The sequence below is a fragment of the Vitis riparia genome, chromosome 17 (genome assembly GCF_004353265.1).
Source record: "Vitis riparia cultivar Riparia Gloire de Montpellier isolate 1030 chromosome 17, EGFV_Vit.rip_1.0, whole genome shotgun sequence".
Classification (NCBI taxonomy): domain Eukaryota; kingdom Viridiplantae; phylum Streptophyta; class Magnoliopsida; order Vitales; family Vitaceae; genus Vitis; species Vitis riparia.
The window spans coordinates 9,216,519-9,235,925 of NC_048447.1; the positions used below are offsets into that span (position 1 = coordinate 9,216,519).

Consider the following 19,407-nt stretch of genomic DNA (forward strand, 5'->3'; position numbering starts at 1 on the left):
GCTCATCATGTGTTCTTACCAGTTTTAGCAAATAAGCAGACTCACTTGTTTGTTTTGTTGAGAGTGAAGATGTCGATTTTGCTTCGCTACGAGTCATGGGGCCCATAGCAGTGTCATGTGTCAATTGTGCAATGATGATCTTGTCATTGCCCTTGTTGACATGCACAACTAGAGTTTTTTTGGGTGTCATCGACGTGATAGAGATCAATCTTCTAATAAAAGAGATGAGAGGCAAAGAGGTCCCATCGGGCGTGCCAGAAATTTGTACGCACAAATTTCGTGAATTTAGTCCTGCAAAATTAGCAAAACAAAATAGGAAAATAATGCAAACAAAATATTTATTGAAATTAAAATATTGTGGGTACAATCTCAAAAATAATATTATTTTCCAAAAGAATATTTTCCCTCTGTTTCTTTTGCCTTGATCATACTTTGGCAGATGACGATGACGTTTTTTGGATTTCGAAGATCAATCAAGGATCACAATTGGCTTATTCCCGAATGAACTCGTTGAATGGCGAAGAACACATGTAGCAGTTCTTTTACTGTTTATCGAACTTGCAGGAAAATTTGACGAAGTTTTTTCTTTTGTTGTAAAGTTTCTTTTCCAGTACGAAGTCGCCTTTAGATTTTCTCCTTAGGATTTTCCTTTCTCGATTTTTCTGATTTCTCCTTTTTTTTTATCTTGATAGAAGACACCTCTATTTATAGGTGAAGATAGGGAATTTGAATATTTTTTTTTTTTGATAGGCAAAGGCAACAATATATTAGAAAAGGGCACCAAGAGGAAAACCCAATAGCATACAGGAAGTATACAAAAGGCCCCTTAAGGCACACACAAAAGAAGAGAAAATACAAACCCGACCCTCATCTAGCGCCTAGCCAATCAATAAAACTAGGTAAAGTAATAGAACCTTCATTTACAATTGATTTTGTCCAAACCCAAAGATTACAAACAAAAGAATTTTTCACCCTATGAACTGAAAAGTCCTCGTTTTCGAAAGCAATCCTGTTTCTTTCCAACCAAATCGTCCAAAAAAGGCACAACGGGGCTGCCTTCCATACTTTTCTATGCTTCTTACCCCACATGCAGCCCCCCCATTCAATAAGGGTCTCTTTAGCCGAAGAAGGGAGGACCCAACAAACTCCAAAAAGGACAAACAATAAATCCCATAAAGCTCTTGCCTTGGAGCAATGTATAAGGATATGATCAATTGACTCCTCTTCCTCACAGCACAAAAAACATCTGTTAGCAACAGCCCACCCCCTCTTTTTAAGCTGATCCATAGTGAGCACCTTACCCCAAGAGGCCTCCCAAGCAAAGAAGCTCACTTTGGAAGGCACTCTAGGGTTCCATATCACACCGTGAGGGAAAAGACCAGCTCTTCTTGAAGAAAGATCATTATAGAGCGATTTAACTGAAAAAATCCCATTCGAATTCGCCTTCCACATCAGTCTATCTTCCATAAGAGGACTAAGCCTTGCACCTCGGATTGCCAAAAGAAGCCTCTCCACCTCCTCCACCTCCCAATCATTGAAGGACCTAGAAAATCTAGGACTCCAAGCCCCTTCCCCTCCCGAAGTGTCCCAAAACTCCTCAACCCAAGCCTCCTTAGAGGAGGCAAAAGCATACAAGGAGGGGTAAGAATTGCATAAGGCGAGATTCCCCCACCATATATCTTTCCAAAACTTTACCCTTCTACCATTCCCCACTACAAAAGCCACTTTATTTTGCATAAGGGCGCCTTCCTTCCTTATTTCCTTCCAAAGACCAACTCCATAGCTCTCCCTAACTTCTCTAGAACTCCAACCCCCTTCTTCCTCCCCAAACTTCCTCCTAATGACAAGCCTCCAAAAGTTCTCCCTTTCAATCGCATAACGCCAATTCCACTTGCAAAGAAGGGCCCTATTAAGGGTGGAGAGGCGTCTAACACCCAATCCCCCCTTCCTTTTATCCATGCAAACAATTTCCCAATTAACTAAGTGAGGCTTCCTCTCCAAAGCACCCCCTCCCCACAAGAAATCCCTTTGAATTTTCTCCAACCTTAGACTAACCACTCTAGGCATTCGGATTAAAGACATCAAGTATATGGGCATACTTGACAATGTACTCCGAATTAGAGTAAGCCTCCCTCCTTTGGAGATAAATTGTCTCTTCCACAAGGCCAGCCGTTTCCTAAATCTCTCTTCCACCCCATCCCAAACAGCCACGGACTTGTGATTCGCCCCCAACGGAATCCCCAAATAGGTAGAAGGCAGCCTGCCCACTTTACAGCCAGCCTCAAGAGCCAAATTCTCCAAATTCTCCACTCTACCAACCGGCAAAATTTCGCTTTTGTCCAAGTTGATTCTCAAACCTGATATGGCTTCAAACCACATCAACAACCAGCTTAGGTGGACCATCTGATCTTCAGAAGCTTCACAAAACACTAACGTATCGTCGGCAAACAGCAAGTGAGAGACCAAAGCCCCATTCCCGCCTCTTCCATTAACTCTACAGCCTGATAGGAACCCTCCCCCCACTGCTCTATGGATCAGCCTACTTAGGGCCTCCATTCCTATCACGAAAAGGTACGGGGATAGGGGGTCCCCCTGACGCAGTTTGAATATCAAGTTCCCAAATTTTAGTTGCTTAATTCAAGGGATTTAGTTCCTTGATTTTATCAAATTTTCTTCTCCCGAAAGGTTTTACTAACAAGATAATAATAATTTTCTTATTATTATTATTATTATCCTTTTTATAGTTGGAGATTAGGGAAACTTATCCAAAAGAGGATATATATATATTTTTTTTTTTAATTTATTCATTTTGAATAGTGGTAATTTAATCCACTAATTTTTTTATGTCTACAATGCCATTTACCTTCCCATTTGAAAAGGAAAAATCTTAAAATATGGCTTCCTTTTCCCATTTAGTGGTTTCTGTTGGGCTCTATAATAATAACGTAGGGTAAATCTTTCAAATTCTAATTAACAAAATATCAATGACAAGAATATAACTTTTCCACCGTAAAACTGCCCAAAAGAAACATGTTTTATTATCTTCTTTAACAAATACCATGAATTGACAAGCCAAATGGAAGCAACAAACAATTGCCTACTGTCCATGCAAGCTGCATTCCACTTTTCATGCCTATCATAAACCAAAATGAGTCTCAATCTTGATTCTTAAGTAAAACAATAGGAAACAAAATAAAAGAGTTTTACTAGTTTAAATCTATGGTAATGTGAAACAGCACTTTCAGAACAATGTGAACAGTATCGAATTACAATATGGTTATAGTAACACTAATGCTACAATACCATAAACAAAGATGCCACAGCAAGATGAACTACATCACACTGCAATGATGTAAATATTAAAATGCATAAATGAATCAGTTGAATTCCCATGTAAGATATACTTCACAATTAACAGATTGAGGCCTACAAATTTGCACTCTTGTGGTTCCTTAATATACCATTTGCTTGTAAATTCTATCATAACACTTTCTGTCAACTATGTCCAAGGCACATTCTGAAACTTCATTATAACTAAGGTTACCTTAGGGGCATTGAAATTGGAACCAAAGGCCCCAATTCCAAATCCAATGTTTGGTCGCTTTACATACCAATAAATTTAGAATTGGATTTAAACTCCTTGAACTCCAAAATCCCAATATCAAGTTGACAGTAAAGGCAAGATTTTCAAATTCCATAGAGTTGGAATTCTGGAACAAACCAAATTCAGTGAAATTGCAGTATAACATGTCATAGCATATTTGAAGATTAATGCAAAAAATAAAAATAAATTCATATCCCAACTGATGAACAACAACTCAATACTACTTAAGGGCATTGAAGCAGTGATAAGTACCTCTCTTAGAGTATTCTCTAACTGCTTCAGCTTTCCATTAGTTCTCCCATGATTATATTCAGTGGACGCTTTCAGCTCATCAACATAACTTTCAATGTTGCGAGTTCTGCTCTCCAGTTGAGATAATCGTGTGATTAGACCATCCACAACATGCAGGAAAGTGTCTGTATGCTCCTTCATCTTTTTATCAACCACAGAAATCAAAGCTCCATCATAGGATGTTCCAACTTTCTCATGAGCAGCCTTTGCTGAATCAAAGCAGTCCATGGAACTGCTATTCTGTATACAATCATGGAAGCCCAGTTAATACTGCACAAGTTCACAAACCGTAATGCCATGCAGAAACAGAATACAACATATCCACAACCTCACACAGAAAATAGTAAGTCCTTGCTGTCCCACCTCAATTCATAAAATGCTTGATATTACTAAGAATCTACTCTGTGAACTGATTCTCCTCTCCAGTTGCATTCCAAACACACCCAATAACACATACCAAGCAACAGTGATCACCAAAAATCCTCAGTAGCAGTTTGAAACATCTCACTGATGATTGGTGAAGTCTCAAGGGGTTCATACCACCTGGGGTCGAACCCACCTTCATAAGGAACACAAAATGTTGAAGTCTTCCACATACAGTATAATATCAACACATATTGTTGTGCTCCAAATGACATCAATTTAACTTTCATAGCAAGTCCAATACAAGGGATCAGTCTAAAATCGACATATATCTTTACTACACCATCAACACAGATGCATCATGCATCCATCTGAAACCAACAAAAATATCTATAAACTAATACACCCACCAAAACTAGTGACCATAAACTTCAAATTCATCAACCCCAGACCCAATTATCATTAAGCCACTTGAAACCCTAGAAATTTTTACTAAACCCACCAATATTGACAATGAGTAACCTACAAAACAGACAGGAATCACACACAGAGAAACTTGAGAGGGAGGCATACTGGGAGGGGGCGAATTGGAAGGAAATTGGAGCTGGGGAAGAGGTGATCTTCTTCGTCTTCTTCTTCATGAAGGTCTGAGAAGTAGGGAAAATCGTGGATTGTGGAAGGAGAAAGCTCGGTGATTTGCTTATCCATGAACTTTGATGGATTCATGCGAAGTGAATCTCCGAGATTTGAAATTTCACAAATTGGTAAAATTGAGAGAATACGAAGATTCTTGAGGAAATTAATTCACAGATTTTGGTGGTGTACCCAAGTGAAAGCTCATCGGAGAATCGACTTACAGCGAAATTGCGACCTCTTCACTTCACGGTCCACTCCAATATTCCAAATGCCTTGCTTGTTTTGGCTTGGAAGGGGGTCCCCACTCGTATATCAAAATGAGGGCTTGTTTGGTAGTTTCTTGGCTTCAGCTGGTCTGTTAATTGAAAGTTGATGTAAAAGTATAAATCCGTTAATTTCTTTTCGACTAAATTCTGTTTGAAATTTTATCAAATATTTTCAATTTTTTTTCTTTTTAAGATATAAATTTTTTGAACAAAATTAATCGATGACCGAAGTCGGAATTATAATTGTTAAAAGATTTAATATATGATAAATTAATAATATATAGTGAAAAATACTTTTATAAAAAACAATATTTTCTTAATCTACTATTAATTTTTAAATTGATTCAAACAAGTGTTAAATTGAGGGTTAAAATTTGGTAAGAGATACATAAACTTCATTAATATCACAAATCCCATGAACCACAACCAGATTGGTGACGAATTTTGGATGAGAATATTGCCACCCATTCATGGAATTCAGAACAAGTACTCTACAATTGACACTTGTGATGAACCAGGCCAAGGAACTTGAACCCCAACCATATGGTCCTCGTAACTGAACTTCACACCCTCTCCATTGATCTTACATGTAGTTGGTTTTTCAGATGCAAATGCCTTCATTTCTCCACATCCCTTCACTCCAATTTTCACCCTATCTTCGTCTTCATCTTCATCCAACTCCACCCACTCAACTGCCCCGCCACCGTTGAGCATGTTCACCAGTCCGAATGGAGCAAACTGAATTGAATTGTTATTATTTCTGGGCAACACCTTCACAGGAGAGACTGTGAGGAGTTCAAATTTGAATGGATCCAGTGAGATCTCCAGGCTCTCTGATGGCTTCAACAGCTTCATCGTCTTCTCCTGAAACATGTACACTGCAAAAAGGTCCACATCTTTGGTGGAGATGGGACTCTTCCCGGCGCTCCACTCTATGTCTTTACTCGGGTTTGCCAAGCATGAAACGGTGCGGGAGTACTCGGAGGCGCTCTTGTTTCTTCGTGTTTCTCTGCACCACCCTCCTCCTTGGCAGTTGAATGCTCCTAAAACTCCTGTGTTCTGTTGGGAAGGCAAATGAAAACTCATCATCATCGCCCACAAGTTTCTAATACTGCATAATTTTCAAGCAAGAAAGAAGCCTGCAGTGTCTTACTTTGTTAAGGTTCCAAATCTTGAGCATGGTTTTGCCATCATGTAATGGGTCCTGGAACAGGCAATCTCTTGAGGGAAGGGCGTAGTGTTGGCACCTCAGAAGCGACCCATCGGGCAAGACGAGGCTTTTCAGGAGCTGGAAGTTGTGTTTCCCGACGTGGTCGCTGACATATATTGGTCCCCCGGAGACAGCCCGTGAAGCGGCGTGGAACTCAGCACATGGGTGGGTGGATTGAAACATGTCCCAGTCGGGGTGTATGAAGTTGCCCATCCACAGGCTGTTGTAGGCACAATGCACCATGTGACACCCTTGTAGCCAAAATGTGCCGTTCGGATCTCCGGACGGGTCGGTGCACCAAAAATCATCCCCTATATATATGCAACATATCAAAAGCTAAATTAATTTGAGTGCCACCAACAAGGTAATATTACTGGCATTTCTGAAGGTGGTTGTGGGAAATTAACATACCAACGCGGCCGAGCGAGATGGTCTCAGTCCCCAGGAACATGAAGTCATTGCAGTGCTCCATGCTAGCAATTACACCATTCCCTTTGAAATGTTTCCTCACAGATGCAGTCAGTGCCTTGTAATAGGCTTTTGCCAGCTCCACTCGCCCACCATACTCCTCTGCTACCATCTCTAGCAACTGCACATTACCAATTACTTGCTCAATAAAGCAGTTGGGGTTAGCAATTGGTGACTTCAGGTAAACAATATGTAAGGCTCTTGCCACAATATGAACATCTTACCATCAATAGCTACTATCATATATTTACATCTTCGATTTATAACTTTATATCCAATCTCATTGAGCTTATACCCATATACATTGATCTGATTTATTTATATCATCGATTCAATATTATATATTTAATATTTAAATTTTTTGTAATTAATATGCTTTCATTAAGGGTGTAATTTGGACAAATTGGTACAACTCAACATTAGCCCAACTTAAAGTTTGAACGGGTTTAAGCATTCATTATCAATACTCAAGTTAAACTTCGGTTAAATTTTTTCAATTCGAACTTAATTTGGGTTAAGTTCAAACCAATATTTGAATAACGCAAACATAATCCGAACTCAATTTAATATTTTTATAATACATATTATCCTATATAACAATATTTTTTTTTACATTTTTAAGAAAAACATATAAATTTTTGTTTTTTTATCTATCTTAAAATTTTGTCATATTTACTAATAAATTTTTTATATAAATAGATAAAAAAAAATTAAATATTATTGATGGATTTTAAATTATATACTAGATTAACCCAAACTCAACCTGATCAATTTGATTAATTTGAATTAGACTCAAATTTAAAAAAAAAAAAATGATGTTATATTGGACTTGGATCAAATGTCTCAAATTAGAGGTAGATTGAATTGAATTTGAATTTGTTTTTTCTTTAATTTAGATTGGATTTGGGGTAAATATCAACCCCAACACCCTGCGGAAGTTGAAGCACTAGTTTTCTTACGCTTGTCTATTGAGTTTTGTGGGTTTTCACTCGAACTTGTTGGGAGTATAGTAAAACAAAATTGAAAAGTAAAAATATATGACTACGTGGCTTGTGTGACCACTTGGTGAAGCCCACACATGCCACGTAGTGGATTAGGGCCGCCAGGTGATCCTGAAACCGTTATTGGACTTGTGGGACACAACTACCCTACACCAAATCTAAAGGCCCTACCATATTCTCACGTGGTAAAGCATCAAAGAAAAAGAAACATTAAATGGAAAACAGTTGTAAGTTTTTTTGGAGGTTTCAAGAGCTTACGTGGATCACATCAACCTTGACTCCATCAACGCCAACCGATTGCAGCCGAGAGTGGAGGCCGTCGTACATTTCCGCCACCGACTCCGGCGGCACCAGCCCCACACCATTGTTGACGATCTTGTCCACGGCCAAATCCTCCATAGTCATCTGCAAACCCTGTGACAGCTTAGGAGCGATGACCCTAGACTCGGGCATGCCTGGGACATTGGGTCTGATCCCACCCCAATATCCACAAAGGGCATGCCACACATACACATGTTCTACGCTCTTAAACTCATCCTTGAGGTCCCTAACAAATGCCCCCATACCCTTCTCCTGGGGTACCCTAGGACTCTCATACTCCCTAAACTTGTAGTTTTCCTCAAATTTTATGAGCCTACATGGCATTTGCTCACCCGCGGCGGTTCTGTTTATGCCTTCTTGGTCGGAGATGGGTTCATCGTCGTGACCGATGGACTGCCATCCGTCGTCTATTAGGACCATGCCAGGAGGGCACCCACCCTCCACTAGGCCCTTCACTCCTTCCCAAACACCTTTGGGGTGTACTTTAAGGTAAAATGCATCCCATGTACACCAGCCAAATTTGTCTACTATACCTGGAGGGCTCTTCTCTTCCAAAAGCTTGAAGGTCCCCAGATGGACCCTCACCACTTTCATTGCGTCCTTCACTAGTTCATAAGGGTTGTCTCCTACGTGCATGTAGAGGCAGCTCCGGAAGGCGGAGGTGCGCACGGAGGTGGAGCCACTTTCCACGCAGATGTCGACGTTGTCGTCTTCTCCCGGCTGGAGAGAGGCTCTGAAGGGACCTTCTATGAGTGGGAGGAGGAGAACATAGGGTCGACCCATGTCCGATTTGTCCAGAATCATCATCTGGGTCTCGTGCTCCACATCTCCTCCGCGGGTTCCTACCCAGTGGGTGGTCCACCACACCTTGAATCTGAATATGCTCATGAACCGTATTTCCTGGAGCTTCCCGACGGGGACGACATGCCGGCTCTTGGCCTCGCCGGCCTCGAACCCCACGAAGCACCCCACCATGGTTTTGGCCTTGTTTCCAGGACTAGAGGGTGATGGAATGACCACAATGTTAGAAGGGACTTCCGTGAGGACTGGGTGGCCATTAGCCAAAAAATCAGAACCCTGAAGGGTGATCGATGACGATGAATGACCGTCCTCCAACCCCATTACATCCGGAGCACCTTTGCTCAAGCTGGGAGCCATGGAAATGAAAAGGCAGACAAGAAATTAAAGCACTAACAACCGTTATGAAGTAAGAGTTGGGATGAAAAAACAAACCAGAAGAGAAGGACTTATATAGAGAAGAAAGGGGCAATGGAATACAGAAAAGCAGGGTTGTGGTTAGCTAAGACATGGGAACGCGATAAAGTTAGAGAGAAATTAGCTTTCATGGGTCATTCCTAGTGAGGAGACCCATGAGTAGCGACATGCCATTTCACTGTTTCAGCTTTTGCAAAGACTCCAACAGGAAATTGTTTAGTATCTTAGTATCTTCTGATGATGTGAGCAGTGAAGAATAGAGGTGTGTACCCCGCTATTTGGGGTCACATTGGGGTCCATTCCCCTCGATCATTCCCCCTTACTGCAATTCCTGAAATTAATGTCTGATATGAGAAGCGTATTAGTAGAGACTAGAGAGGAGACAGTGAACCGAGTGGAGAATGGCCCAGTGAAACAACTTCATCGTGACCCCAGCGGCTTTAAATTAAAGGATTTTATTAGATTCCACTTCTAGAGCTTGCCCTTCTCCACCTTTGGTCCCTTTTCTGGATGTTTCCTCACTTCTCTTTTCTTCTTTTGTTTTATGTTTTTCCTTTGCTTGATATTCTTTACACCGACATTAACCGCTGATCCCGCTACTTTTGTTTTTAGCTTCGGCGAATACAATGCTTTTGGTATGGAATTTTGTAAGGGAGAAGTTCTTCTACTAAGGATATATTGATATTTCCATTTTATTTATTGGTATATCAATTAATATTTTAACAATATAAAAATTAATAAAAATTTATAAATGTTAAGAAAATTTCTAATAAATTATATAAGAAATAAAAATAGATATTTTAAAGTTATATTAAAAAAAAGAATTGATATACATATTTTGTCATATCAATAATAATATCCTCTAAGTTGGTACAAAATATAAGTTTTATAAATATATATTTATTATTAAGTTATATTATATATCATTTTACAGTAATATTATCATATTTTAAAATATATTTAATATTAATATTATGGTCTATTTTAATTTAAATGTATTCAATCATATCAAATAAATAATAATATATGTATGATTTTTTAAATATTTATATTTTTTATATTTAATAAATATATAGATTATATAAAAAATATCTATTAAGAAATTTACTTTTTCTATTTTTGGTAAAAAAAAATTAAATCAAATATAAAAATGAAATAATTAGAATCTATTTATTTAATAATTAAAAATTTGAAAAAACAGTTAAATATCAATAAAATATCAAAAAAAAATATCGATTGATTGATATATCTTTTGAATTTCATATCAAAATCCACATATATTGGATATATTAGAGATCATGATATATTCAAATATTTTAAATTTGTCCATAGCAATCATCTTTTCCTTTATTTCTTTTACAAAGAAATGTACAAATTTATATTATATTTTTAAAAAAAAATTAAAATGGTTTCAAAAAAAATATATCTTAAATTTTTTTAAATAGCTTTTAAAAAATAGAAAATATTTCCATATTTAAATTAAATTTTTTAAAAATATAAATAATAAGATTAAGTTATAAAGAAGTTTCAAATAAATTATATTTACGTGGAAACAGAGGCTTGTTTCATATATCTGTTTGATTTTGCCTTGTAGAGATGTGATTGGATCCTTCGAAAAAGAGTCATCTTCCAAGAGCAACGCCTGAGGGGCATGGTTCAGAGAACGGGAGAAGGGGCCAGAATGCCACGTGTCAGTATTGCGTGTATCTCGTTATAACACATCGTCATTCTCGTTTTCCAGAAGCTTCGCTAATACTTGGAGACAGCCCATCGTGGATACAAGGCTGAAGGGAGGGCCCATAATGCCACATGTGAGTATTGCGTGTGTGTCGTGATGACACGTCATCAACCACTTTTTCCAGAAGGTTCGCCAATACTCGGAGAGATGCCACGTTGGGTTACATGGACAGCACGTAATTACATGTAGGCCACTTCAACATTCGTTGCTCTTCTGGGTCAGCTTAGCCCAATGAATTGGGCTTTTTCCTACCCATCATTAAAGTAATCTGTGCTTTTGGCTTTAGGTAAGTTACGAAGTTTTGTTTTTGCCTTTAACTCATAAGACGTTGTACGGCTATATGAAAGAGATGCTTAATTTAAACATCACGCAAACATTGTTCAAAAATATTATTATGATGATCTATAAAAATTATATTAATATAAAATTAATTTTTACTTTAAAAAAAAAAATATATATATATATATATATATATATATATATATATATAAATAAATAATTAAAACATTAAAGGATATTTACATTAAAAAAAAGGGGTTATTGTTGTTAGTTTTACAAAGTTGAAACTTTTTTCCATCTTTTATTCTATTAATCATAGGGTTATAACTTGGGCACGTTCATGGGTTGATAAAATATTATCATGATGATCTATAATAATTATATTAATATAAAATTAAATTTTACTTTTAAAATATATATATATATATATATATATATATATATATATATATATATATATATATATATATATATATATATATATATATATAATTAAAAACATTTACATAATTAAATAATAATAAAAAACGGGTTATTGTTGTTAGTTTTACAAATTTATAATCTTTTTCCATCTTTTATTCTATTAATCATAGGGTTATAATTTGGGCACGTTCATCAGGTTGATAAAATATTATTATGATGATCTATAATAATTATATTCTTATAAAATTAATTTTTACTTTAAAATATATATATATATATATATATAATTAAAACATTAAAGGATATTTACATAATTAAAAAAAATATTTTTCCATTTTTTATTCTATTAATAGTAGATTATAACTTGGGTAGGTTCATCCGGTTAATGACTAACCCAAGTTCAATCTAAATAAAGAAATAATTAATCCAGTCTGACTTCTAACCCAAGCACTTAATTTAAACTCAATTTAATTTTATTTTTCTATGTTTAAATTAAGATTGAGTTAGACTCGGGTTGATCAAATTAAACTTAAATTGATCGAGTTATAAGAAAATAATTAGTATTATTGTATAGGATAATATATGTTATAAAGATTATAAAAATATTAAATCGGGTTTGGGTTAGATTTGGATTGTTCGATGTCAAGTCCAAATCCAATTCAAATTGAGTTCAAGTTAAAAAAACTTAACCTAATCTTAAATTAAATATTGAAAATAATTGTCCCTGATCAATCCTACGATGTATGACTAACAATGTTTACTTACTATTTGGGAGGAACCAAAACGCGGCATTAATGTTTAAGAAGTTAATACAGATTCTGAGATGTGAAATTGTCTGGAAAATTAATAGAGTTTCGGTTTGGAGATGATGAATTGTACAAATTTCTGTTGAGAATCGTAATAAAAATGGCGGAAGAGCCGGATTATCAGAACGATGAAACCATCTTCAAGTGGGACGAAAAATCTCAACTATACTTCCATGCCAGGTCATTTTCTATTTCCGAATTAGGGTTTCACTCTTTCTTTTCCTAACTCAATCTTTTCTTCTCTTTTGTTGAATTTTCTAGGGTTGTAATCTCTCTTGATAATATGCGAAAAATGGAACCCCTCACTGTAGTGTTTCTTTTGTGTTTATATGTATGATGAACTTGTTTTTCTTAATTGCGTCCAGGTTTTATTCTTAAAATTCAAATTATTGAAATCGTAATTGTAATTCTAGTTGTAGTTTGATGAGTCAATTGGGATAGTTTTATTATTCTTCGGTTTATTTGAAAATCAGTTATGTTGAGCGAGAGAAACTTCAAAAATTCTGTTAATGGCAGTTTTTTCGTGTTTATTGCTGCAGTAGTGGGTTTTATCATGATCCGAATGCTGGATGGTACTACAGCGGTAGAGACGGTCTGTACTACAAATTTGAGGATGGGAATTATGTCCTCTTGGATTCTCAGAAGGTATCGCTTGTTTCTGCTTATCTTTATTGGATTCTGTTGAGGTTTTAGGTTTTTTAGGCTGATTGATCCTGGATTTGGTGCATTATCAACATCTCAGGTTCAGGGTGATGAATGTGCAATAGATGAGGGTGGCGAAGTTCTTCCTGGTAATACCATTCAGGATGAGCAATGTACAAATTCATATTGCCGGAATGATGAGTATTACTCTTCATTTCAGGGAGATGAATCCAAGGGCATGGGAACTGCTGCTGATGAATGCACTTCAGGTGAACACTGCTGTAATAAGACTTAATAGATTAAGTTGCCTCCATGAAAGGAAAGGAAGGAAAAAAAAAATTTTGATTCAGATGATCCCTGCTGTGCCTTTCATTTGTTATGATAAATTCATGGATACAAGACAAGTTTCTATTATTTTGTCTATATTATTTCTCAATCTTTCTTAATCTGAATGTATTACTGCCACCCCCCACCGGTACCACCTCTACCTCTTGTGCTGCTTTCACCAGTATAGTGTAAGACGTATTGCATGCTTTGTTCAATAAATTCATTTAAGCATTGATGTGACGCTACTAACATGATGGATTTTCCATACTCTTAGGGCCTCAAACGTGCAATTTTTCCTTAAATGCAGTGACTTTGATCAATTAACCATTCTCTTTTATCAATAGGGCATACAACATGTGTTAGCAGTCATGATGCAGAAAATCCACCCCCACCATCAGAATGGTATGCTTGTTTAGACATTGCATGCCCTTATTCTTGTCACTGTTAACATGTAGATATCTCTACTGACAGTGTTAATTTACTGTTTTTAGGCTAGAAGACACACTTATTGATCTATATTTGTCTGGTTATTCCACAACAGCAATCAATGCTACCGATGAAGTGAGGATGCCTTTGGAAACAGATGAGGGGGATAACTTTAAGTTGTCAGCTCATGGTTTGCCTCAAACTTTTCTATAATTTGTGGAGAGGAAGAGATAGTTCTAGGTGGAATGGAACTTAAATGGGTCTGTTTTCTTGAGTTGCAGGAAATGGTGATGATCATGAGCTAGAAGGCGAATGCGTTCCGGAGGATCATCATGGTGTAACAGATTCAATTGGAAATGTTGTAGCCGAAGGTTTTGCCATTTTATTGGTTATTAACATTTTTAATTCTAAAATACTGATTTGGTTCATGTTTTCCTCACTTTTTATTGGTATCCATAGATGTGCTTCAATTATATGTACATTAAAGGTTTTGTTATATCCTATAAAGTATCAATAGATTGTTTTTTTTCAAGAGTCAACCTGAGATCTGTGAACGAAAGAATTATAGGAATCCGTATGGTCCAGTTTATGAAAATATTTCCAGAGACTGTAAAACCAGTTTCATTTTCATTTTCATGCTCTCATCCTTTCTATGGTTTATTCTTTTGAGCAGACTGTTTGTATTCTGTGTGATTTTTGGGGCATGGAGCTTTAAACATTGAAATAGTGGCCTACTCACCAATTTCATAGATTTTATTTGATTCATTTAAGCATCTCTGGTGCAGGTGATTCCTGGGATGAAGAGAACTGGCGAGCACAGTATGGTCAAGTTATTAAATCTGAGGATTCCATTCCAAACTTCCCAGTTGTGGATCTATGGGATTGGGCAATGGTGTCAGGTGTCAAAAAGGATGGAAAAGGACAAGTGGCCAGGTTGGTTGGGCGGCTAGTGAGGCAATCCACTAAGCTTCATCCCTCTATGCCTTCTGGTGGTGGTCTTATGAAAACTGCCCCAATATGTGAAGTGCATCTTGATCTGGTACGAGTAACATCAGGTTTGGATTGTTCTCTATTGCAATTGACTATATTACAATCTATGTACACTATAGCACAGTGATTCTTGGTATTTTCTTAAATGCTCCCTTTCGTTGCTGAGAATGGAGAAATAGATATGAAGAAGGGAAATTGAATTTCTTATACCTGATTGGTTTTCGAATTGTTGCTGCAACATTCAAAATTTTTTCCTATCATCTCCAAAATAAAAAAGAATGACAAACGGTTGGTTAAAATTTGTTTTCAGCGTGCTACTTCAGCCCAAAGAAGGAGACTTCGGATTCCTCAAAATCATATAATCTCTGGATAATAAATTTAATGAGGTCTTCTTAGCAATGCCTTTATAATGAACTGCTAAAGAGAGATTTTCACATGTGTATCTAAATTCACTTGAAGGACAAATTGAGAGAGCTTTGACCTTCTTTTATGCTTTTTTTCTTCATTTCTCAAAATAACTACCGAGATTTTTATTTTTTATTTTTTATTTTATTTATTTATTTATTTTTTGTTTTTTCTGATAAGAAATTATACTTGTATTAGATGAAAGTATGTAAATGTACCAAGCTATATAGTTTTGCATCTATATAAGAACCCAACCTAAAATAAGGGAAATTTCTGAGGGAGGAGACAGGAAGGACTTTAAAAGAGCCTTTATGTAGTTTTGTAAATAGCCCTGAAGATCCTCAATTGAAAGAGTAACATCTAAATCAATAGACTGTTTTGCGGGCTTTTCCTGGCAAACCTGTTATTCTACTCTCAGCTTTTATGAATGTGAAATAGCGTGCTCATGATAGGTACAATACTTTGATTTAAAATCTCTTATTCTTTACCACTAAATTCTCTGTCCTTTTCCTTTTCTTATTCTGAATAGGAAAATGAGAAAATATATTAAAAGTGTCTAAGAGGAGGTTTAACATAGTACACACGATGTATGCAATGGATGCCCTAGTGTAGGCGAGAATGACATAAACAACTAAATGCCTCTCCTTACTTGAAGCTCAACCAATGTACCAAATCTCTCAAAGTCATTGTGTGATCCTCTATGACCACCCTAATTCAATTCACAAAAGCATGCATAGAATTGGATTCAATTGCTTGGTCTGACCGCCTGACATAATTAAAAGACCTCTTGTTCCTTTCCTTTCAAAGAGTCCAAAACAAGCACAAAGAAGCAGCCCTCTAGGGTGTTTTTCTTTCTTCCCCACAAAAGAGTGATGCCAACCCAAGAGGTTCCTTCTAAGTGAAGAGTGCATTACCCAAACCACTCCAAAAAGAGAATATCAGTTGCCACTAAATTGTATTGATCTACTCTCCTAATTTTTATAAATCTGAGTAATCTGATTTAGTATTTTCTCGTCTATATTACTCAACAGGATCAATTCACCCACAGCACCCCTTCTTACCCAATGCAGGTGTCCATGTGTGGGGATGTGTGTGTGTGTGCGCTTTACTCTTAATTATATTGAAGTATTATAGCTGTTGAAATTTTCTTCTTTCAGGGCAGGTTTATAGGTTGAAGAGTCCTAGCTCAAGATATTTAGCTTCCTTGTCAATTTATGATTCTTCCAACCCAACAAAAGACTGGAGCTTTCCCAAATTGTCAGTTGATCAGAATATGCTTCCTCTATCTAAATGCCGAAATAGTGAATCCAAAGTGACAGATGGTGTTGCTATTCAGAAGGATTTATCTGTGCTACAGGATCCAAAGTCTGCATCTGACAAGGTAATTTTCAGCTGTGCAATGTAGAATTTTGGAGTTTGACACTGAAATAGTACCATTTCTTGTATGGTCATATGCCCCTAGTGTTCAAATGCCTTCTAAGAAAAAAGAATATAGAGAACCATATGTGATAATTGTATATGAAACATCTCTTTGCACAACCCATCCAATTGCTTTCAACTTTCCAAATATGTGTTATGATTGATAACAGAGGGCAATTGGCCTTGATGACAAGAAAATAGATGTTGATTAATTATAATCAAGGATGAAAATATTAAAAGTTTGTTTGATAAAAAAAATATATTAAAAGTTTGATTTTATGGAAATATCGGAAATATCATATGGAAATTCTATAAAAAAATTTGGTGAGATGAAAGTTAATCAAAACTGATGAAAATGTCGGAAAAAAAACAAATGCTAAAAAAATGATAAAATGAGCAATAATACACATACTATAAAAAATAAATAAAAAATTATAGTTAATCTTTCTAAAAAAACCAATATATATATATATATATATATATGATAAAATTTGTGATGTTGGACAATTATATGATGTGCATTGATAAGAAATATGAATTTTGAAAGTGTTATACTTAATGTTAATGTAAAGATAAAAAAATTTTAAATTTTTTTAACACAATATATATATATATATATATATATATATATATATAGTAAAATTAAACCTACCAATGAAATTATTAATTTTATTGAAGCATTTTTATTATATTTTGAGTAAAAAATTAAGTCATTTGAAATTTTTAATCAAGATTTTATATAAAATATTTTATTTGAAACTTCATTTTAAAAATCTCTTTTAAAAATTTATTTGACAATTTTTTTTTTTTTTTGCTAATTTGTTTAAATTGTTAAAATATTGAAAGTTGTATTTCTAATTTATCGTATAAAATTATTTTTGTTTAAAACATATTTTATAATATATTAAAAGAATTTTTTTTTATTTTTATTTTTTGATATTTTAGTCATTTGCCAATAGTTCTAAGACTTATATTTTATAATATAATAAAAAGTTATTTTTTATTTTTATTTTCTTTATGTTTTAGTCGTTTGCCAGTAACCTTAACTTTTTAAATTTTTAAAATAAAAAATTTTAAAAAATAAAAAATAAAAATAAATGAAAAGTTAAAGTTGACTTTACAGGCCATGTTCTTTGAATGCTTGAAAGTTTGCACAATCATAAATTATCATCACATTGAACTCTATAATTTATTCTGTGGAATATATGTATTGTCTCACAATCTGCCTTGTTTTCCTTTTAAATTATCTCCTGTTTTATTGCCAGCATAAAAGCCATGTGTATAGGGATAGAGCTGCAGAGAGAAGAACTTTGCATGGAGGTTTTGGTGTGGGTCCTGGACAAAAGAATTTAGTTGTTGGAGATGCTATGCCATCATCTCCTGTTTCTGTCTCAACAGAAGAAGCTGCAGCTGAAGCCTTGAACATGTCCTTTGGAGCTGGTAGTTATGCTAGAAGAATTCTAGAAAGCATGGGTTGGAAGGAGGTATTTCTTAAATTTTAAAGCTTTGTTTTAAAGAAAGAGATGCTATGTAATGGAAGTTAAGGTGGTGTCCCTTTGTTTTAGGCAGATAACAGCATAAGCGTCAATTCTGCAATGTGGTTGATTTTGGCCGTATATATCCTGTAGAAAACCCATTTCAGGCACATGAAGTCCATTGCATAGATCTAAGCATAAGACCTTTAACTGAACCACAAAATACTGGAGCAAACAAAGTAAGATGTGATTGGTTCTAGTGAAAAAATGGTTTCAAATTCAATGGAGTTTGTAGGTTTCACGACCCCTGATTATATTAAATAGATGGTGGGGATAGATGAATTGATATTCTTAATTATTTTGACCGATGACATATGTGTGCTCCTGTTTCACTAACACTGCTCACATATTTTCCCTCTCAAATTTAATGTGTAGGGAGAGGCACTTGGCAACACCGCAAAGGGTCTACTGGAACCATTAGAAGCAGTTGCAAACAGAGGAAATGCTGGATTGGGTTGGATCCATAGCAGAATGAAACACAACTGATGCAAGTGGGTGTTATCTGAACTTGGTGTTGTCATTTAGACTTCGATGATGGGGGAGATGGTAAACTTAATGGACTTCTGCAATTTAGTGGGACCTGCTTGCGGTGCTGCTTTGTTGTATTGTCCTGGAACATTTCAGAGATAAAGACCGTACCTTTTCTTCTTTCTCATACGCAAAAAAATTGCTAACATGGCAATGTACCGTCCTGTCCTATAGTTCACAAAGCAATTTCCGCATGACCCAGCATCTGATGAAGGGAAATGCTGCTGCACTTAATGATGCATGTAAGATCTTTCATTTTGTATGTGGTAGATTAGGGAACAAATGATTCTATTCAAGGCTTTTTTTAAATGGTGGCCTGTGTCGCAAGCAGCGTATGAGATTCATACCACACTAATCATTATGATTCAATTAGGTTTGTATTGACTTAAAACTCAAAACTCATTTTTGACTTCAAGTAATGATTTTAAATTATTTTATTAAAATTAAGTTACCGTGTCATTTTAAGTCATTAAGTTGATGTATCAAACACCTTCCAAATACACATCAGCTATCC

At 35.7% G+C, this 19,407-nt stretch overlaps 3 protein-coding genes across 6 annotated transcripts; 1 reads left to right on the forward strand and 2 right to left on the reverse strand.

Annotated features, from left to right (window-relative positions):
• LOC117903928 lies at window positions 1–5,100 on the reverse strand. 2 transcript variants are annotated; one of them, XM_034816438.1, is made up of 3 exons: window positions 4,832–5,100; window positions 3,857–4,135; window positions 1–291 (listed from the first exon to the last, which is right to left on the reverse strand). In XM_034816438.1, exons 1-3 carry the CDS (start codon window positions 4,982–4,984, stop codon window positions 286–288), a joined length of 438 nt encoding a protein of 145 aa, XP_034672329.1. In that variant the 5' UTR covers window positions 4,985–5,100; the 3' UTR covers window positions 1–285. The 2 variants fall into 2 exon arrangements, with proteins under 2 accessions (XP_034672329.1, XP_034672328.1); XM_034816437.1 differs by lacking the exon at window positions 1–291 and adding an exon at window positions 2,916–3,133.
• Window positions 5,101–5,499: 399 nt separating this feature from the next.
• LOC117904001 (galactinol--sucrose galactosyltransferase-like) lies at window positions 5,500–9,537 on the reverse strand. Its single transcript, XM_034816533.1, has 4 exons — window positions 8,098–9,537; window positions 6,782–6,959; window positions 6,314–6,681; window positions 5,500–6,219 (listed from the first exon to the last, which is right to left on the reverse strand). Exons 1-4 carry the CDS (start codon window positions 9,316–9,318, stop codon window positions 5,638–5,640), a joined length of 2,349 nt encoding a protein of 782 aa, XP_034672424.1. The 5' UTR covers window positions 9,319–9,537; the 3' UTR covers window positions 5,500–5,637.
• Window positions 9,538–12,571: 3,034 nt separating this feature from the next.
• Window positions 12,572–19,202, forward strand: LOC117934404. Of its 3 annotated transcripts, none has more exons than XM_034856065.1 (10): window positions 12,572–12,801; window positions 13,161–13,266; window positions 13,364–13,532; window positions 13,935–13,992; window positions 14,082–14,206; window positions 14,298–14,387; window positions 14,802–15,055; window positions 16,574–16,792; window positions 18,096–18,314; window positions 18,741–19,202. In XM_034856065.1, exons 1-10 carry the CDS (start codon window positions 12,722–12,724, stop codon window positions 18,849–18,851), a joined length of 1,431 nt encoding a protein of 476 aa, XP_034711956.1. In that variant the 5' UTR covers window positions 12,572–12,721; the 3' UTR covers window positions 18,852–19,202. The 3 variants fall into 3 exon arrangements, with proteins under 3 accessions (XP_034711956.1, XP_034711954.1, XP_034711957.1); XM_034856063.1 differs by having other exon boundaries at window positions 12,573–12,801; window positions 14,802–15,071; window positions 16,569–16,792; XM_034856066.1 differs by lacking the exon at window positions 12,572–12,801 and having other exon boundaries at window positions 13,175–13,266; window positions 14,132–14,206; window positions 14,802–15,071; window positions 16,569–16,792.
• The last annotated feature ends 205 nt before the right edge of the window (window positions 19,203–19,407 follow it).